This window comes from Ceratotherium simum, chromosome 7 (assembly GCF_057802395.1).
Source record: "Ceratotherium simum simum isolate JZ-2026a chromosome 7, ASM5780239v1, whole genome shotgun sequence".
Classification (NCBI taxonomy): domain Eukaryota; kingdom Metazoa; phylum Chordata; class Mammalia; order Perissodactyla; family Rhinocerotidae; genus Ceratotherium; species Ceratotherium simum.
Genome location: NC_141906.1, coordinates 65,133,445 through 65,155,389, shown reverse-complemented (window position 1 = coordinate 65,155,389; position 21,945 = coordinate 65,133,445). Strand labels below are relative to the sequence as shown.

General features: G+C 51.1%; 1 protein-coding gene across 1 annotated transcript in view; it reads right to left on the bottom strand.

Moving 5' to 3' along the window:
- Positions 1 to 2,679: 2,679 nt before the first annotated feature.
- Positions 2,680 to 21,945, bottom strand: part of ZBTB16 (zinc finger and BTB domain containing 16) — a 177,686-nt gene continuing 158,420 nt past the window's right edge. The window contains exons 5-7 of the mRNA XM_004427308.3: positions 10,986 to 11,156; positions 5,243 to 5,410; positions 2,680 to 3,046 (exon numbers count right to left, since the gene is read on the bottom strand). Of these exons, the coding sequence (XP_004427365.1) occupies positions 2,817 to 3,046; positions 5,243 to 5,410; positions 10,986 to 11,156 (569 nt within the window). The 3' untranslated portion in view covers positions 2,680 to 2,816. The remainder of the gene's footprint in view (positions 3,047 to 5,242; positions 5,411 to 10,985; positions 11,157 to 21,945) is intronic.

The window sequence follows — 21,945 nt, the reverse complement described above, 5'->3', positions numbered from 1 at the left end:
TTTTTTTTCCTATTCACATTACAAAAGAAAAGGGCAAGTTTCTGTAGAACTGACGAAGGTCAACTAACAAACATTACAAAAATATTACAATTTGTAAATATTAGCTCAACCCTCTCAGCTTTGATGAATAGGGGAGGAGACCCAGGCTGCGGGAGAGGGTGGGGGAGAACAAGAGGTGTCAGCTAGGTCTATGGAATAGCTGGATTTTCTTTCCTTCCCCACCAAAGTTGAATGACATCTTGCTGTTACAATACTGTTTTCTGGGATTTACAGATCCCCTGAGGGCCAGCCAGTCTCCCCTTCTTCCCAGATTGGGGGAGGAAGCAATAGTGCATAATGATTTCTTACAGACTGCTCCTCCCCCAACAACTTCACTCTTTTCACATTATAAACACAACTGCTCTAGTCACATATTCAAGTTTAACATTTTTTTTCCTTTCCAAAGCACTAAGTCATTATTATAGTTGCAAAATAGCATCCTCTCTACCTTATCATCCCCAATCAACAGTCTAGTGACACAGTCCCCCCAGCTCATATCCCCCCAACACACAATTTTTAAGGCCTTCAGATGTGGTGGGCGAGATTGCAGGGGAGGGCCGGAGGGGTGGGGCCGAGGGACAGGGGGGTGGTCACAGCAGCACCCATCCCTCCGGCTTCCCTATATTCCTCACAACCCTTCTCCCCAAACCGCTTCCCTAAACCACTTTTTAAAACCTAAAATACAAACGCAGCCACAACTTTCTCAGAGAGAGAAAGGAAAGAAAAAAAAACACAACTCTTAACAAATAAAGCATGAGATGAAACAGAGGGCCCATCCCAAAGTGAACACAAATATTGCAAATGTGCTTTCCAAAATCCGGGGCGGGGAGGCTGGGGAGAAGGAGGGGGGCGCAGCGCAGCAGAACGGGAGGCGTGAAGGGAACAGAAGAACAACTGGACAAACATAAGAGGTAGCTTTCGGAAAAACAATACCCCCACCCCAAAGCAACACAACACAGGCTGGCTCATCCCCACGCCAGCCGTGAAAATAGACCAGTTTTGGCAATGATCATGCACACAGAGGTGGGACCACACAGTTGCAAGGATCTGAATAATACAGGTCCCCCAGGCCCAAATGACCCAGCAAATTCTAAGAAAGGTGGGATCTTCTCCAGAGCATTCTAGGCTAAATCGATGCTGGGCACGGATGATTCATGCCCAGGGCAGAGCCAATGGTGACTCCAGAGTGTCCCCAATACACCACCCCTCCACCCACCTTCTGCTGACCCCCGGCTCTCACGTTCAGATCCTGAGTACTCAGCTCCTTCTGGACAGCTCCTTCCAGCTGGAGGCTAGGCGCTAGGGGATGGGAGGGCCTGGGCCAGCTGAAGTCTATTAAACCAACTATTAATTTACACAAGAAACAGAAAAGAACACCCTCCCCATTCCTCCAACCCCCAACCAAAAAAGAGATACAGGGGTTAAAAAAGCTCATGAGGTCACAAAAAACTGAGGTAATTCAAGTACAATGTGCTAACAGGGGAACAGGGGACACAGAAAAGAAGCAAAACAGAACAGAAGGCCAAAGCGTTTTCCACTCCTCCTCCTCCCCCTGTGGTCTGGGGGGCCCTGGGAGCCGGGAATTCTCTGCAGCTCTCTGCACCTGGCTTTTCCCGCTGAGCTCACCAGGTTTGGGGGCCCCTGGGCCCCTATGTTCAAAGGGTCCCCAGGACAACTCAACAACTCCCTCCTCTGGCAGCTACCCCGACCCTGGGGCAGGGTGTCCCCTCGTCCAGGTGTGGGGCACATCTGGAGAAGGACATCCCCATCCTTCCCTTGGACAATGAGCCCTTTCATGGATCCTTTCTCCAAGGGCTGCGACAGGGGGCGTTAGGGGTTGTGTTTGTTAGTTTGGTGGGATTGTATGTACGTAGCTGTTACGTTTTTCCACTTTGGAAGCAAAAGCAGCTCAGCAGGATCTCACTCACGACAGGGCCTGACGGGGGGGGGGGGGGCTTCCATTTATTTTGTCTCAGGTTCTCAGAAAGCTAGGGGTGGGAGAGGGGGCTCTGGAATCAGCTTCCCCACTAGGGAGCTGGAGGAGGTGGCAGAGGCCGCTGATCCATGAGGGGCTGGGCGCCCCTGGACTTAGGGGGCAGGAGTCAAGAGGAGGCAGGGAGCAAGGAGCTAGGGGAGGGGGCAAGAGTTATGAGGCTCCTGAAGACCACGAGGGGCCATCCAGATGCAGCAGAGCGGAGGAAAGCAACAGAAGAACCGAGTAGTGGAAGGGAAGGAGAGCCCCCCACACACCACTCTGCCCCCACCAAACTAAAGCTGCCATTTTGAGCGTCAACCAGTGACCCACCCACCCACACCATCGGCAGGCCCCCCTTTCTCCCTCCCCACCCAGCCCCCATCTTCTGAGGAGTCAGTGAGAGCAGGCAGAGACTGTTTGGCTCTGACCAGAGGACCCCTCACCCCCTCCCTAGCCTCCATTTCTGGACAAAAAGGGGGGTCTGGATGAAGGGAAGAGAAAAATATGCCAATATCTGAGCTGAGCAAAACCCCCACCACCCCCACCCAAGAAAACCAGGCCAACCTCCAGCCAGGAGAGGTGGGTTGGAGACCCCCGGGGAAGGGGCAGTGGCCAGGCATCCAGGGCACCCGGAGCCCCAGAGAGAATCCAAAGCCAGACAGCTCTCAGGTTTCCTTTTTCTCCTCTTTTTTTTCTTTCTTTTTTCTTTTCTTTTTTTTTTGCACAGTCCTTCCTTGACCTCACCCTCCCTCACTCTTCTTCTCTCGCTCCCCGCTCCTCCGCCACTGCAGCGGGCCTCGCCTCACACGTAGCAGAGGTAGAGGTAAGTCTTCTCTATCCTCCAGTCGGGCGGGATCTCCTCGGGCTTGTGGCCCTTCATGTGCTTCTGCATGGAGGACAGGCTGGGGCAGTATTCCGTGCAGATGGTGCACTGGTAGGGCGAGGCGCCATTGTGCGTTCTCAGGTGCTTGATCATGGCCGAGTAGTCCCGGGAGCGCTGGTGGCACAGCTTACACTCAAAGGGCTTCTCACCTGTGAGGGAAGGGCAGGAGAAAGCCAGGACACGGGGAGGGGCCGTGAGGGCCTCCACAGGGATGCTCTGGGCCCTCCTGCCTCCCTCAGGCTTGTTGAATAGTTTAGCACTTTCCACTAGAACTTTCCATGATGATGGATGCTACCAATATGGTAGCCACTAATTACAGATGAAATGTGGCTGGTGTGACCGGGCACTACATTTTTAGTTTTACTTCACTGTAACTAACTTAAACAGCCACATGTAGCTCGTGGCTATGATACCATTCAGCATAGCTCCAGCTCCTTGCCTTCCTCTTCTTAACTCTCCCAAAGACACAGACTCTTCCCTTCCTTAAGAAAGGAAATGGAGGTCTAGAAAAGGGGCAGTGAGGGCCCTAAATGGATGCTGCTGGTTGGGGGGAAGGTAGACATTCAGAAAGACTTCCTCTGAGGATAAGAGGTAGTGGAATCTGGCAAACTAGGAAGCCTCCTCTAATCAAGGGAGACAGCTGTCCTGCGCAGAGGAAGGGAGAGGTGACCTCAGGCAGGTCCTGCTGGCCTAGGGGAGAGCATGCTCCCGTGGGAGGGGATGCTCTCAGGGGATGGCTCTTCAGCACACAGTTCCTTCTAGGGGAGCAAGTGGATGGAGTCCTTTCAGGGCTACAGATGGTAGGGAGTAGGGGTGGAGTGAAACTAAGGGGACCTCTCCTTCAAACATCTGCATCTGGGCATGTCCAGTCCTCTAAGGCTCTAAGAACCTCTGCTGGACCCTGCCTTCCACTCTGGGGCTAGAATGGGGGAGGGACAGAGAACCTGGGAGTGCATGGCCATACCCTCACTGCTAGCCGACCTCCCCTCTGGGAGGTTACAGCCCCCTGGAGCTGAGCAGAGGATGTGAGGGAACCTTGTTTCAATACAGTAATTAACTGGCTAGCCATCTCGCTATCGATACTCCTCCATGCAGAGGCCCCAGCAAATAATGAAGTAATGAACAACCAAAGTGATCTAACTATTGACTGGCTATTTAGAATAGTCACTGCCAATGCATTTAATGATCCGCCTGCCAGGTCACATCCCCAACAAGGGGCTAAGAAGCCCCAGGGCTCTGGGGAATCCTCTAGGTCTCTCCAGTTGTCAGCAATGAGCACCCCATCCTCTCCTTGTGGCCCATGCTTGAGGCAAGAGAGCAGAGCTATCACAACACACACCCTCTCTCACTGATCCTCTCTCTCTCCCCTCCCACGGGAGCATGCTCTCCCCTAGGCCAGCAGGACCTGCCTGAGGTCACCTCTCCCTTCCTCTGCGCAGGACAGCTGTCTCCCTTGATTAGAGGAGGCTTCCTAGTTTGCCAGATTCCACTACCCTCCACTACCTCTTATCCTCAGAGGAAGTCTTTCTGAATGTCTACCTTCCCCCCAACCAGCAGTGTACTGGTGTTAAATGTGTAACAACTGGCTCTCCAAAAAGCCCTGGTTTGTGGCATTTGCCGATGTCCACGTTGTGAATACTCCCACTGATTTTAAGCAACCAAGGCGATATCACTGAACTTGGAGCTGGGAAAAGACGTGCAAAACTGGCTTTCACAAGCAGGTGCGGGCCAGCTCCAGCATTCCACTGCCCCCAACTCTGGCAATTCTGGACATCAGGACCACTGTCCTCAGATCCCAGGTAAAACAGTAGCTCACATTTCTTTTACGAAAAAAGGAACGTGAAGGCCCTTTGAAACGGTGAAACACCATACACGTAGAGGGCTTATTAAATCCATCTGCTCCTCTAATTGCAGAACCTAACTCTAACTTACAATTTCCCAACCTTCATCATAACCTAACTCAATGCCCCTAACTCTTACTCTAACCCTCAAGTAACATAAAACCACCCCAACCCTCACTTTCAGCTAATTGGGCCAACTTGACCCTAATTTGGGATTCACCAACAGCTGTCACCTTGCACATCATCTGTGATCTATTGGTATGCCCGCCTGGAGTGCTAGTCTGGGCTCATGGAAAGTGTGCTGTGATCAATGAGCAATGTCTGCCTCAGTCTGGAGAAGGGGCAGTGGCTCTCAGGCCACCAAACTAACCCTTAGCAGAAGCTGTCCTACTCTGTAGTGCAGCCTTGGACTATCTTCACCTGGGCTTCTCTGGGGAACCATCTGTCCCCCACTCCCACCCAGGGCCCAGAGCCAGCCCAGGCACCTTCACTGGCCCTCAGTACCTGTGTGCACCCTATAGTGCGTCTCCAGCTGGTGCTTGAGGCTGAACTTCTTGCCGCAGCCATTGCACTCGTAGGGTTTCTCGCCCGTGTGGATGCGTTTGTGGCTCTTGAGTGTGCTCTCATCCCGGAAGCAGCTGCCACAGAACTCACACTCATATGGATGGTCGCCTGTGGGGACAAGGGGCTGGATCAGGTCCTTGCCTCCCCCTGCCCCATCTTTAGGGGACAGTAGGGCATGTTCAATGCACCAGGAGGATGAGACTGCTGCATTCAACACCTCCAAAGATGACTTAAGGACCCCCAGCCTCTGCCGGCCCCCAGAGCATAAATAGGGAGCAAATGTGTGCCCATACGTCCATACTTTCCTGTGGCCCAGCGGTCATCCATGGGTCAAGGGGCAGTCTAGGGAAAAGAGAGCCCATTTGGTTTATAGATGAATAACAGTCCCCAGAAAGCAGGCGCCCACGAGGGTAGAACAGACCTGGGGACTTTGAGACCTTGCCCCCCAGCTTCCCATGCTATCTTCTCTTCCCTTCCTCTAGGTCAGGGGCAAAAGCCACTCCAGCCTGACTCCTCTACCCTCAGAAAAAATCCCTCCAAAGATATACGCACCATCCCTCATGTTCAGTGAAGCATTATTTACAATAGCCAAGACATGGAAACAACCTAAGCGTCCACTGATGGATGAATGGATAAAGAAAATATGATATATATATACACACACACATACACATACACACACAATATGGAATATTATTCATTCATAAAAACGAAGGAAATCTTGCCATTTGTGACAACATGGATGGATCCTGAGGGCATTATGCTAATGAAGTAAGTCAGAGAAAGACAAATACCATATGATCTCACTGATATGTGGAATCTAAAAAACACTGAACTTATACAGATACGGAGACAGATTGGTGGTTGCCAGAGGTGGGGGGTAGGGGGTGGGTAAAATGGGTGAAGGGGGCCAACAGGTACAAATTTCCAGTTATAAGCTAAGTCCTGGGGATGTAATGTACAGCATGGTGACTATAGTTAGCAATACTGTATTATATATTTGAAAGTTGCTAAGAGATCAGATCTTAAAAGTGCTCATCACAAGAAAAAAATTTGTAACTATGTGAGGTGACAGATGTTATCTAAACTTACTGTGGCAATCATTTTGCAATATATACATATATCAAATCATTATATTGTACACCTAAAACTAATACAATATCATATGTCAATAAAAAAATCCCTCCAATTTGGAGAACTTCTCATTGTCCCCCAAATACCTTCTGCTCTTTCCCTCCTCCCCAGTTTTACGTAGCTGTTCTGTCTGCTTGATTCTCTTTCTCCTCTCCTGCTCTCTCTCCGGTGAACTCCTAGTCATCCTTCTAGGCCCAGCTCATATGTCACCGCTATTTTGAAGCTTCCCTTTAGTCTCCCAGATAAAATGAGTCACACTTTCTTCTCTGTCCCCAAAGAGAAGAAATGTCCAGCATTTCGTTCTTTTAGTAGTAGTAGTATAATTTTTACGGCACTTTCTAATTTAAATGGCCCACACTTGTTGCATGCTTACTACTGTGCCAAGAACTTCACAGGATCATATCACGTCATCGTCACAAAAACCTTATAAGAAAGATACTATCATTCTCATTTTACAGATGAGAAAAATGAGATGCTTTTACATGGTCCCCATGGTCAAATAGTAAGTAGCTGAGTCAGGATTCAGACTCCGGTCTGGTTCCAGAGTCTGGACACTGGAGAATTATCAGATTGCTAACTGACAGGCTGTGCCCTACCTCCTGTCACGGCCACCATGCTTGTAGAATGGAAGCACCTCCAGGGTAAGCATGGAGCCTTGTTCATGCTCGTAGCCTCAGTATGTGGCAGAGGGACGACCCAGAGCATCACTCGGGAAATGCAGAGTTTATGAAACTGGGGGAGAACTGACTTTCCTTGGCTTGGAATCTATGCCCATCAGCCTCCTTTTTGTGCATTCCACTCTTAAGTCCCCTGGAGGGCGAGAGGTTGGGGTGTGGGGATTAACCATCTTTCACTTTGTACCCAAAGTGGGGGCTTAGAGGGATGAAAGGTGAAGACTTCAGCCACTTATTTATTACAGGAATGAAGGCACAGACAATAAAGATAGATTGATCACCCCAGACTTTGTTCATGAATATTTAAATATCACTGATTCGTCTTGTCACTGTAATTACAATTTCTCTGGGCTGCATCTCCAACAACCACAGTTTATGGTAAAGAATGGCCCACTGTATTTCACTTGTCCCTCTGCAGATGTGCGGGGCTGCCAACCGTGTAATGTCCTCTGCATTTCATACATTTTCTTCAGCTGCTGAAGGTTTAAGTCATCCACAATGACCTACGTTTTTTCATTATCCCCATGTCAAACTGCGCTCGTGCCTGGGCATAAATTGTCCTTCTCGTTATAGACTCGCATGCCTGTGCGTTCACTTCCTCTTTAAAATGATATTTTACTCTGCTCTCTCTCCCCTCCGCCGGCCGCTAACCAAACCTCCCCCCTCTCGAAGGCAGGCCCCTGTACCCACATAAATTCTCATCTCTTCTGATGGCTCTGAAGGGTTTTTAAGGCTCTGTGGGGAGTGGATGCTGGGGTCTGCTCACTGGCGGGCTGTCTCGTGGGTAGAAGATTTGCAAGAAGCTCTGAGGGTGTAGAGGGGTGGGTGCAGCACTTCCCTCAAGGAGCTGGACAGGAGAAGCTCGAAGAGCAGAGCCATCCCATGACACCAGTTCTCACCAATCTATGGGGCACTGCCAGGGCTCAGAAGCACCGCCAGCAAGTCCCTCCCATGCAGATCTGGGGATGGAGCGAGTCCTGGGGTTCTCAGCACCTGCCCATCCTCTCGCTGCCAGGGCGGGTCTCCAGCCACCAGCCCCACCCAACCCAAGGGGAGTAGAGGCCCATGCAGACCCTGGTCCTAATTAGTTGTGTATCTAACACAGAGAGGGTCAGTCTGTAAGTGCCTGGGCCCGCATGCCACTCTCTCTGTGTAGACGTTTGCGCACACAGCCCCGTCTGACATCCAACTCCCCCTCCTTACCGAATCGGCAACGATTACAACTTTAATCAAGGATTCAGTATCCTCATTAAGGCATAAATAAATAAATAAAGCAAGGGCCACGTGAGACTTCAGCCAGAGCCAGTAATTAAAACGTACATCGGCAGCCACCCGGCTGCGACGGGGTGGGGGGGGGCCACCGTCTGTGCCCTTCTTCTCCGGAGGGGGGGCCCTGAGAGTTTAAAAAACAAAGGGTTAAGGCAGAGAGGTTTGTTTGATCAGAGTTTTATGAATTTAATTATGAAGTGGATCACATGTTAAATGAGTTTAAATAGGAAATCTACCGAGTCAGCCCAGGGAAGCGAATAAAAAGAACTTAGAAGAAAAAAAGAAAGACGTCAACACACGCACACACACAGATTCTGACGCATGGCAAATACCTGGCCTAAAATCCTCACCCTGAGTGTTAATTGTGTCAGTGTTGCCATAATGCGCACAAAACTGGCGGCTGAACTCAAAATCCAATTTGTGGTATGTTGATTAACTCTGTAGCCTCTTTAATGAGCTTGACATTAAGTGCAGGACAAACGAGACTAATTAGAGCCCCCTCTGGCCTGCCCAGTGCACCTGTGACCCTGGAGGTCTGTCCTTACCTGGTGGCTTCCCTGGCACCGCCCAGGCCCAGTGTCGCCCTCCCCACCCCAGCCCCACCCCATCAGCTCCTCGGTCCCCTCCCTTCAGCACAGCTGAGAGTTTATTGTATGATGGGCCGTGTGAATCAGGGATCCATCAATGCCAACAGCGTGGCTGGACTAACCCACCAAACACAGCTGCCGATGCTAAACACCCAGCCCCAGCAGCAAATGGGCCAAGAACAACGGAATATTGATGAGGCATTGTGTGGGGGGTGTGCTCGCCCTGGGTACAGCTGGTGTGCACAGAGCCCCACTGGTGGGAAACTCGATGGGTGTTTGTGTGTGTGTGTGCACGGGCAGCGCACATGCTCCTCGTTTCCTAGATTAAGCAAGCACTTCTCCCAAATTATGTCTGGAAATAGCCCCTCGCCATGGATCTGAGCCATGATGGACACAGGGGCACGTGACATTTTGATATCTGAGCTCTCAGAAGGTGGCACGGGCACAGCAGGGCATATCCTGGGTGGACTCAGCAGGACTGGGATCACTTAAGTCACATGAAGCCGACTGATGTGACCCAGCAACATGCTCAGAAATGGCTGAAAGGTAATTGGCCATCTTTGATAAGGCTGAACTTGGGGACCCAGTGGGGAGGTGTGGACAGGATGGTGCATATACCTGCAGGGATGCGTATATAGTCATTATAGAGAAAGTCCTTGTTGGCATCCCTTCCTCCTTAGCCTTTCTTGTAGGGCCCTACCATCTGAGACCTCCCCTTGCCCTATGCCAGCAAATCTAAATAGTCGTAAGCAAATCTGGTGGTGCTAAGGCAGTATGCTCCTCTGAATAGAATGGCATCCAGAAGTGAGAGCCTAGTAGGCTCCTTGGTGAGGATGCCGACTGCTGGCAGGACAGGCCCACTCAGTCTGTGATAAATAAAGCCCCCTCCCTTATTCAGCAGAGTCTGCTATTCATGAAAAGCCTGGCCTGCGGACTTAATTCCAGACCTGTGACAAGACTCAAGAATGAGGACAGAAAGGGTCCTGCCATTCCTGTCTTGAGGCACACAGAGTTTTTTATACCCTCTCCAACAGACATGAGGATACACCCTGTTACAAACCCAGATAGAGAGTCTGCCTGTCTGTCTCCCTGGCCCTACCCTCTTGCCCACTCTCACCCCAAACCCAGGACAGAACACATACAAGCAGAGACACATGCAGACTCAGAAATGGGCATTCCTTTTCCATGGACAGTCAGCAAAGACCCCATTTTGCCTTAGAGAAAGGAAAGAATTTCAGTCATCTGTTCTCTTGCTAGAGGATCAGGGGCTGCTGCAAGGAAGCAAATGCCCCCTGGACCTCAGGGACCAGGCATCCCACGCCCCAAACCTAAAAGATGGTGGCAGGGACTGCCAGTACCTGGGCACCTGGCCTAGCCCCCATGACTCATAATCCCTCTCTTCTTCCATCATCTAGAACTGGCCAAGCAGGGATATTTCATGACTCATTGGTTTAAAGACCCTCATTGTCTCCCCTTAGTAAGGTTAAGGCCCAAGTATAGAAAATTTGCTTCTGCTATTGTGGAGCAAGTAGGACCACTTCTGCAACATTCCTTTAAGAGCCCGAAGCTGACTTCAGGACTGTGTGTACATTATAGGGGCAGTGGGAGGCACTGGGCGTTAGAAAAACAAGTTAGAGACCTTGCAGGTTGGTTTTTATCAAAATGCATTTGGGGGTCCACCTGCATCAGAATCCCTTGGGAATATTTATTAATAACGTTGAGTCTTGGATTCCATCCCAGACTCACTGAGTCAAATTTTCTGAGGGTGGGAGAAGAGTCTGCATTTTTAATGAGCACTCTCTGTCAATCACAGAGAGATGAGAAGCAACGGTCCACAAAATGGGACTGGGAGGAGCCCTGTCAACATTCACCTGCACTATGGAAACCCCTTCATGCCCAACTCTTGAGCAAAGAAGGGCTGACAGCTGATACACCAGGTACTTCCACTGCCTGTTTTTGGAGGTAAGTCCAGACGTGGGTTTGCAGAGACCTGATCCGCCCATCACCTGGATGTCGTACCTGTGTGTGAGCGCAGGTGGCGCTTGAGGGCCGTGTGGCTGGGGAAGGTGCGGTTGCACTCGCTGCAGATGTAGCTGCGCACGCCCGCGTGGACCTCCATGTGCTGCTGCAGCGCGCTCTGCGCCTGGAAACGCTTGCCGCACAGCAGACAGAAGACTGCCATGTCAGTGCCTGCAGGAGACAGGAGCGGGAGAGCCTCAGGAGGGTGGAACACAGGCCCATCTTTACCCATCCAGGCAGAGCCAGCGTCGGGACTAGTGCCCCCAAGCCTCCATGCTGGGGGCAAACCCAGGAGCGGCCCAGGCCATGCAGTGTTGATGGAGCACCTAGTATATGGCTCCATGGTGGACAAAACCAACTTACTTCCTGCCCTCATGGAGCCTAAAGTCTAGAAGGAGAAAGAGAGACATTAAGCAAATCTGTCGCAGCAGCAAGTGTGAGTCTGCAATGGTGTGGAGTGCCGTGTCAAAGGCAGGGTACCCTGATGGCACATATCAGAGGGACTTTCTGAAGTCTGGGGCAGGAGCGGGTAAGTCAGGGTGGCCTCTGTGAGGAGTCACAATAATGAAGATAACATGTGCCAGCCATTGTGCAAATGTGACTAATTTAAAATCACATCTCCAAAGGGTACCTCTCCATCCTCAGCTTTCAGATAAGGAAAATGAGGCACAGAAGGACTGAATAACTTGTCCAAAGCTCCATAGAGTTCATAAGCAGAAGAGCCGGTATTCAAGCCCAGACAGCCTGGATTTGAATCCTTTCCTGATGCCAGCTACAAACCCTGTTCTTTTAACCACTTCTCCATTCATGAAAGCACACATCTTAAGTGTCCATTCATTCAACGAACGTTATTTTAGTACCTTCTACAAGTAGACTGTCTTTTTGGCACTGGGGATGTAACCATGTAAAACTATACAAAGTCCCTGCTCTCATGATAGACATTACCCAGCACACTGGGCCAGTGGGGGAAGACGGAACAGTATCTGTGAACACTCTGGGCTGGAAAGAAGTGTGCTGAGTCGGTGGATCAGACAGAAGAACAGCACAGCTGGTGAGCAGGGAGGAGTGGAAGGGAAGGCCAACGGAGTAGACAGGGGCCAGGTCATGCGGGGTCTTGAAAACCATGTTAAGAGCTTTAGGCTTTATTCCAAGACCAATGGGCAATTGTCAAAGGACTTGAAGCTAATGAGTGACATGAGATTTCCATTTAATTCTGTCCAGTCATTCCCTGTGCTGATCAGAAGCACAGGCAGGTAGCCCATGGTACCCTACAAAGATAGGCTGCCATTTTCTGTTTGTTATCATCCCCCTTCCTGATGCTGTTCTGGAGCCATGGCCTGTCTGGGTACAGCACCACATGAGGAAGGTCCCCCCATCAGAGTCCTAACTGGTGGCTCACTGCCCACCATTTTGGATTCCATTTCCCTAAGTACATCAGCTCCCCCGGGAAGCCCATCTGCTCGCCTCTCTCTTCTGGCATCTAGGCATCTGTGCTCAGCCCTGCACTCCCTTCTCCTGTATGAGGGACACAAGCAGGAAAGGTGGGCAGGTCTAGCGTCTGTCCACCCAGCCCAGAGTGGAGGGAGGGGCAGAGCTTTGGCTTCTGGGAGTCGTGGGCTGCTCAGTGTGGAATCAGGGAGCTCCTGGTGGAAAGTGAGGTGAAGAGAAGGACAGCATAAAGAGCCTTGCTGCCTCCCTGGTCCATCAGTGGAGATGGCAAGTGGGAGATCTATGCTCACGCCTCAGTCCCATTCATGGCTGTGTTTGGGATGGACTAGTGGGAAGGCAAGACCTCTCACTGCCCCCTTCTCCTCCACTCCTCACAGCCTCCACTGCAGACACTCTGGTGCCTAGGTCCCTGCAGTCAGGCTCCATCCTGCCAGCAGTCGTTGCTGAGGCCAGGTCTGGGCATGCTGAGCAGGGGAGACTGGATACAAGCTAGGGCATGGGTTTGCTCCTGGCCCCAAAGAGCAGAAGGGAAGGAAACTAACACAGGCCTTGCTCTAGGTGCTTATCTGTGTTGTCATCTCATTCGAAACTGGCAACCCCGCAAGGCAGCCATTCTCATCCCCTTTCTACAAACGGGAAAACCAAGCGAGGAAATACCTTGCCTCAGGTCACACAGTGAGAAAGAGGCAGAGTTGGGATTTGAAAAAGCCTGGGTTTGTCTGATCTCAGAAACCACAGGGCTGGGCCCATGTCTAGCTCTGGGTCTGCCACCTGTCTGTCTGGGCTTCTCCTGGAAGAGGCAGATAACGACACCAGCAAGCCACCTCCAACGTGGCTGGTTCAGGAGCCCCAGTGCATTGCGGGCCTCCTCCAGCAACAGCTAGAGAACCCGGGCCAGGAGGAGTGGGCTGGAAGCAGAGTCATGGGTATAGCTCTCTGAATCCTTCCAACCCCGCTGGGAGCCAGCAAGATGTCTGGGAGGTAGTGGGGTGCTTGGCTCCACTTGATTGAGGGGGCTCTAGGCAGAGGCAGACCAAGGGTTAACAGTGAGTCATCAAATTCCAGCCCAGACAGGTCACCATTGCCCAGGAGTGGAGTCCGTCTACAACACATTCTGTGACATGGCTTCCCTGGCTGCTTCATCCTGAGGTCCCCCAGCACCACCCACTCTGTCCCTAAAAGCCAGATGTCAAACAGCTGCCTTAAATCGGTAAGACGGAACAGGCTTCCTGGGCAAGCCATGCCCTTGAAGAGCCCAGGTTTCTCCTTATGCATCCCCTGAAACCCCCAGCATGGAAGAAGCGTAGGTCAGAAGGAACATGAACAACATTCCCAGTAGGACAGCCGAGCCTAAAAGGCCAGGCCAAAGGACCTCCAAGGGCAATCCCACCGGCAGGGCCAACTGACAGTCCTACAGCACTCTGCCCCTTGGTCTTCCCAAGGTCCTCAGTGCTGCCCCCCTGTGCTGTCGCTACTCTTCAGGATGGCCTGAACCCACTTCATGTCCACTCAGCCGACCCAGCGAGCATTACCAAGTGGAGGCACTGTGCTAGGTGACAAGGGGGATGCTGAGATCAACCAGAGATACAGGGTCCCAAACTGGCTGAGGACTCAGACAAGTCAATGACCAGTCATATGATGAGACAGGGTGACTCCAAGAAGGCTTTAGAGAAGATTCTGAGTTAGGCTTTGAGAAATGAAGAATATTGAGAAGCTGAGGACCAGGAAGTGGGGCACAGGAGGCAGGCCAAGGAATCACAAGCCCATTTCAGAGCAGGTGAGGCTAGAGAACAGGCCCTGAGGATGGAGATGAGCAGGGAAGGTTCTGGGGGTCAAATCACAGAGGGCTGTTTCGTAGGTGGGAGAGATTAGACTTCATTCTACAGGCAATTTGTACCATGAAAGGATAAGGGGGTGCTGGCAGGATGCAACCTATATGTGACAGCAATGCCCCTGGAGGCAGCATGAGGACTGACGGCAGTGGCAAGTGGCTGGAAACAGGGAGAGAGCTGACTGCTTTTGTGCTACCACTGGAGGAGGGTGGGGACAGACTGGGTAGGAGTTGTGAGGACAGGAGAAGGAGCGGAGAAATGAAATCCAGGAAGGTGATACGATAGGACCTGGGGCCTGGGCTCAAGTCGGGAAGTGCAGTGCACCTGAAGTCCCAGACAGCCAGCTCCTCACCTTGGTGACAGGTTTAAAGTTATACGGTCACTACGTGGAAAGAAAATGCTACAACGTCCTTACAATGGTCTCTCTCCCCTTCCTGGGACATCCCACAAAGTGCAGGGGCTCTCTCTGGCCCCCAATACACTGGCCAAGGCTCATAGGAGAAGAGAACGGGGCTCAGAGGCCCCACATCCACTCTCCTCATTCTTCTGTTTGGAGACCAACAGCTGGGAGGATGGAAAAATATTTAAAAAGAAAAAAGGAAAGGGTGGGGGGAGAAGCAGATGAGACACAAGGAAAGCTATTGGTGCATGCAAGTTAAAAATCTAGAGGCTAGATTTGAGTTATTAAACAATTTGCTGTAGTTTCTGCCTAGCTGATTGTTCGCATGTATGATGAGTCAGGGCAGATTCTATTACACTGGGAGATTAAGCAAATAAATGCTAGCTTTTGGAAACACATTAAAATGTGGGACTATGGAAATAAAATTATCTAGAAAATTGTATTAGCAATTCATTAGCTGCAGCGAGATGTGTGGCAGGACAAGAGGGCCTGGCAGCTAGAACACTCTGCTCCCTTCAATCCATGAGCTCCTGAGTTACCTGCTGCTCCTTCCTCTGCTATGGGGAGACCTTGTGCCTGATACCACTGGGGCGAGGGGAGGAGCCTCCACTGGTTGCAAAAGACCTTCAGAAATCATGTGGTCAGCATGACACAAGGGAGACAAAAGAAGCACAGGGGTCCTGGCTCTGCCACTTCCTTGCCTGGTGATCCTGAGCAAGTCACTGAACTTCTGGACCAGAGTTTGCTCATTCTTTGCCACCTTGTCTGTGGTTGTTGAGAGGATCAAATGAGATACCCATGTGAAAAAGCTTTATAACTAAAAAGTTGTGGCAGAGCCAATGCAAGCCAAGATGATGCCTTTGTCTGAATTAGAAAATGATGCCTCTTCCTCTGGGCAGACGCAGATCCTTGCCTGGGAGCACAGCTCTGGCAAGCAAAGAGGGCTGGATCCAGCCTCCATCTGCCCCTCAGCTGGGCATCCTCCTGCACTGAACACCCTGGATGCAGATCATGCAGTCCTGCACAATACACCAGCCTGAGTTGTTTCATCGACTCTGGGCTGCTTCTTCTAGGAAGCCGACCCTGGAGAAGGCATCTTGGATGAGTTACATCATTTAGGACTCGGGGCCAAGAACAACATCTTCCTCTGAGCCCTCACGATGATAGCACGTAAAACCCCTTGTTGCCTTTATTTTTGTCATTCAACTCTGCCTACTAGATTGTAAGCTCTTCAAAGCAGGAACTATTCTCTTCATCTTTACATCCCCCAACACGGAGCACAGGGTCCTGCAGCGAGCAGGCACTCAATAACTGCACAGTGCATTAAAGAGTAAATTAGGAGTTGTAGGATAGTCACGAAGGGCAGACGGTGGACACAGGGCAGGGGGAGTCATGGTACAGACAGATGGGTAGAACTGGGGAACGCTCAGACCCAATGAAGCCCTTACTGAGAGTTTCCATCAAGGCTCTCCTTGGAAATTAACAACACCAAGTGACCCCCAGACAGCTGAGCTCTTTGGGGCTGCTCATGTCTGTCTAATGGGCTGGAGAGGACTCCTCAGTTCTTGTTCCATGTCTGAACTCTATTGCTCAGAAACAAAGACCCAGACCATAGAAGGACCAGTTTCACCATGTCACACAGTGAAACAGTCAGAAGACCCCAGTTCCCCAGAAGTGCAGCCGTTCCTGGCTTTGTGGCCCTGGGCCAGGTAGCCGCTGCCCTTGGCCTCATTTCTTCCTCAAGGAAATGGCATTCATAACTAACCTGCCGTTTCCAATACCAAGTTCACAGTGGTGTTATGAGGCAACTGACAAATGTTTTTGAGTACGTAAATCTTACAAATGTATTGTGTTCTATCAATCTGTAAATTTCAGTGTAAATCAGATACATAAATTAGCCTTAGCCCAGGGAAATAATTTATCGGGTCAAAGAATCAGCACCTCCTCTGCTCTCCTCGAGAATGAATGGGGCTCAGGCTTAGGCTGGACTCCAAGGGTATCTGCCTAAAGGAAATCTGAACTAGAAGAGGGAATGGGTGTGACAAGGCTGAATGAAAAGCCTGGTTCTGGGTAATGTGGGCAGGGTCCATGCAAATATTTGGGCCCCCATTTGCATCAATTCTATCTCTGGAGATAGTGATCCACACCACCCCCACCCCCACCCCCAAGGGCAGCACAGCCAGTCCTGTGCAGGGCATGGACGACTCACAGACTCCAAATTTAAAACAAGTTTAATTTTAGCCAAAAAAATGGGAGAAAGCCAAGGCCAGGGTGGAACAGGAGGCAGGAGGGGTGACATTCACCCAGGTGATGACTGGGTCTGAAATTATGAGACACAAAAACCCTCATGTTTACACCTGTGCCATTTCCATACCAATTAGCTCTTTAATAGAAAGGAAGGAACAGGATCAGAGGGGTACGCAGCTGGAGAAGATGTTTAGGTGCTACACCTTCTTGGAGCAAGGCTCTTATTATCTCCAGCTATAAGCAGTTTCTTAATCAAAAGAGCAGAGGGGTCTAAATATACTCTGGCTTTTTTTGGTAAGCCGGCTGTGACTGCCACATGTGCGTGTGCGGAGTGTGTGCACGCCTGCGTGTGTGTACACGCACATGGACCACGGATCGGCTTCTCGTGTCTAACCCCACCCAACCTCACGCAACAAAGGAAAAGCTGTTTCCCCTGGCACCCCCAGCAGCTTATTCTCCGAACAAGAAAATATCAAATTTAGGGGGTGTAAAAATCTTCATTTAAGCTGGAACCGTCTCCCACTCCTCACTCCCACCCCCAAATCCTTCAGACACGTTCTCCTTCCTCTGACCCCCAGGATTACTATTTTCCAAGATGCCGTCTCCAGCCATGGGCAGCCCTGTAACCACACACCAAAACCATCACTGAAACCGCCACCTTTTCTCCTTCCCCGTCTTTCTCTCCCCCACCCCCAGGTCACTGCTAAAGAAGATGGTAGATCCACCATCAAGAGAAAAAGACAGAGACCAGCAGTCCAAGGCTGACTCACACCAAAGGCAGGAAGGCTCTGCGTGTCTCTCAAAGGATAGAGATACTAGAGGTGTGGGAGGGAAGGATGGGGAGCAGACAGGAAGGAAACAAAACTCAGCCCATGACATCTGCAGGGGTGCCTCCCTTTTGACTCCCCCTGTGCCCTCATTTAAGGCTTTGCTCCTTTTTAAGGGATCCACTGGAGAAAGAGCCAAGAGCTCCCTCTCGAGTTTTCCTCTTGGGCATAAGTTGCAGGATCACTTGGGATGAGCTCCTGAACTCCCACCCTTCCACAGAAGGCTAGCTATGTGTGCAATGAGCGCTCAGTCTGCCCAGTCGAGGAAAGTGTCAGCCCACTGACCCCTGGGAACGACAGCCGCTATTAAGTCGGAGAAAGTCCGACTGTTTACTGCCTATGGCCTCTCTCCCAGAAGTAGAGAAGGCCGGGAAAACATCTTGGAAGTCTTGCCTCCAACCAAATTAGCTGCAAGCCTGTGCATGGGTGCTTGTCTCCTGAATACAGAGTCACCTACTGCTGGGCACCTTTAATCATCCACTTAGTGACATCTTCCTAAACCAAGCCAGAGGCTAAAAACCTTAGCACCTAGCCTACTTGTCAATTTCAGCCTTGTCAATTCCAGTCTCCTTATCCAGCCCTCCCTATCCCTTTTTCCTTTCTTTCTTATCTGATTAGAATCTTGGAAGACACATATACATCTATATAACCTTCCTTTTCCACAAGGGAAAGGGCGACTGTTATGGTTTCATATTATTAGTCCAGGATGCAGAGTTCTCAATGAACAATCAAATAACCAATAACCAGGGGGAGGAGCTGGAGCAGCTGAATCAAATTTGTTTTAAAACTAAGCCATGTAGCGGTTAAGTGCGCGTGCTCCGCTGCTGGCGGCCCGGGTTTGGATCCCGGGCGCACACCGACGCACCGCTTCTCCGGTCATGCTGAGGCCGCGTCCCACATACAGCAACTAGAAGGATGTGCAACTATGACATACAACTATCTACTGGGGCTTTGGGGGCAAAAAAAAGAATAAATAAGAGAGAAAAAAAAACTAAGCCATGGATGGGTGAGTGATTACATGTCTCAAAGCACACACACGTGCAGGCACGCACACACAGACACACACAAAAACCCTCTTGGTCTCTTGGGGAATGTGGCCGCATCCTCAGGCAGCAGCGGCTAGCAATGCTGGCTCCCAGAAAATCATGTATTTGTTTAGCAGTGAGCTGCAGACACAAGTGCATTTCATTACGCGGCACCTCCAGCTACAGTAAACAAATTTGTCAGCTCACTAGCTCATTAAGGTGCACCCCAGACACGGGGGATTTATTGAGACCTGCACAATAAAAGTAACATGCATGGATTTACTAATTTCGTCAATCACTCCAACAAACGAGCCGAAGAGGGGGAGCACCTGGGGGAGGCGGACAAGAAAAGGGGTGGAAAAGAAAGGAAAAGAGGTAACAAGGAGGATGAACATGGAGTTTGGTTTGCAAGAGATAGTCAACGACTTAAAATGGGGCTAGATCTGCGCTTTGCTGCCTGTTACATGACCGCCTCCCTGTTCGATCTACCTCATGCTGGGCCGCCCTTTCTAGGGTGAAAAGGTGCCAAGGGCAAACACAATTGCCAGATGCCAAACCAAGTCCTGGATCCCTGGCAGTGCCACACCGACGGGGACACACTCTCAATCCTCCTGCCCCTGCATCGGATGTGGAACTCAAGAATCTGAGGATTAAACGCCACACGAGGGGAAGAAGCAGCCTCCTCCAATCAGAAGCGACTAGTTGCCTCTCCTGGTACCTCCCACTGGCAGTCCCTTCATAGTCCAGTTCCTGGACCCTTCCAGACATTCCAGAATGACTCCAAACGTCCACCACAAGAGCAATGGGAGAAAGAAGGAAAGGCAGTCAGTGTGTATGTGTGTAGTGGTGGTGGGGGGGGGGTTGGGGTGGGAAGTAAATCCGGAGAGGTATGCAGCCCTCTAGTCTGTAACTTTCAAAATGACAGCAGGACTGGGGCAAAGGTCACGGGGTCCGAGGCCTTAAGCACCTCCGCCAGCTGTGGCAGTGCAGCCTGGAGCCCGCAGGACGCCTGCCCGTATAAATCAGCCGTAAGCAGCACCCGCTGGGGGTGAGGACAATGGGCCCACACGGGGGTGCAAGGCAGGACAATGGGGCTCGGCCAGTGCGCAGGCCTGGAACAAATGTGCCCTGGCACCACGGGGGCCCCCATTTGTGAAACTAATTGGCCCACGATTGAAAAATTGGACCCATTTCAACAGTCGTGAGAGGAGAGGGGCGGCCCAGAGTCCTGTAACCTAGCCCAGCCCTGCAGGGCCTGAGGACTGGAAGCTTCTCTCAGGTACTGCCCATTTTGGCCTTTGAGATGGGACCAGTCTGGGAGAAGGTGGACAGGGGGGTGGGGCAGGCGGGCATCATGCTGCCTTGAGGGACCCGTGTGCCCAGCTTTTCCTCCCAAGATGCAGAGAAGAGATGCCTTCCTCAGTTTCTCTACACTGCTTGTTCTGTGGGAAGAAAGGTCAAAGGAGAGAGACAGGTCCTTGTCTACCCTTTGGGTTTCCAAAGCCAAAGAGCTCCTTACTTCGCTCATTTGGGGGTAGGTGGGTAGCGAATAAACACAGAGCTGCAATAAGTTCCTTCCTCAGTCCATCCTCCCTGGCGTGTATTCACCTCTGTGCCCTCTGCCTGTGGCCCTGCGGGAGGCCTGTAGCTCTCTGCAAGGCTGCGTTGAGAGCTGGAGTGTAAGAAGCTAAGGTCCCTCCGTTTCTTACTCGTCTGGTCCTGGAGGCTTCCGGGAAAAGAACCCCTGAAGTGTGTGGTGGGAAGTCAAGATGGCATGGGAAAGGACAGGCCAGGGGAATCCTCCCGCCCTTGTCCTCTTGCCCTACCCTTTCCTGTGACTTTCACTGGAGACTCCCACATGAAGAGGGGTTGGAAGAGTGGAAGCACTGGAGTCTTCAGCTGGAAGGCATGTCCTCAAGTCCTGGCTATGACCAACTCACTGTGCACTCTCGGGTAGGTGACTAGACCCCTCTGGACCTCAGTTTCCTCATCGGAAAAATGAGGTGGAAGTAAATGATCCTTAAAGGGTTTTCCCCCTACTCTAACAGCCAATGATCCCAGGCCTATTGAAGACGGTGCTGTAAGACTGAAAGGGACCTTCTCCTATTGAGATGTATTTCAGTCATTTCTCCTTCCAAGTCAGCCTTGACAGCCTTCTTTTAGTTAAACAGAATCTCGAGGCTTCACTGGGAACCACAGAGGGACAGTCACAGGCGAGGCAGAGAAAAGACCTGATCTTGACTGAGCATTTGCTAGGGGCCAGTCCAGGTCTATCACTCTGAACCCTCTGAAGCAGCCCTGTGGGACAGAGATGTTTAGGAAGATGGGGAAAGCAAGACTTGAGAGAACCTGCTAGGTCCTTGCTCTCAAGGGATCACCAGTTACCTGCTAGTACCTCCCAGAACTGGCCATACACCCAGAAGGTCACTAGGTCTGAGGGTACCTGCATATATCCCTGTGCTGGGGGAGGACCTGGCTGATGGGGTAGGGGAGGGAGAAGTGGGGTGGGCACTCCCACGCCCCCAGTGCCAGGGTGACAGAAAGACAACCGAACGACCCCGCACAGACGGTCAGTCAGAGAACCAGACCCTCTGAATCCAGTGGTCTCATTCCTCAGCACAATGCCCAATGCATAGTAGGCACTTAAATTCTGAGCAGCGTGTCTAGAGCTTCCTGGGAGGGCCTGGAGAGTCTCCCGAAGATGACACCCCATTTCCTTATTTGGACAATAAGTTATTGCCGGTCTCTTTCATCTCTTGTATTGCTCAAGTGTACAAGACATTTTCTGTAGAGAGTCACTCCAGTTCCAGGCATCTCCAGAGTCATCCTGAGGCCCCAGGGGAGGAAGCGAGGCCCAGAAGAGGCATCTTTGGAGGAAAAAAAACCCAACTCAGCTGCGGTCTTATTTAAAATGTCCTGTAAACCCCAACGTATTCCAGAGATGGTGAGGTGGAGGCAGGAGGAGGTCCAGAGAGAAGAGAAGGGACAGAAAGGGGAGACAGACAGACAGAGGCAAGACAAAGACTCAGAGAGACAGAATGGGGCAGGGAGGGGAGTAAGGTTGGGGGAGCCAGAAATTCAAAATAAAATGCAATACTGATTGTTTCAGAGCCATTTAAATACCTGACAAACATTGGGTAATGAAAAGAAAAACTACCCTACATAAATAAACAAAACCAA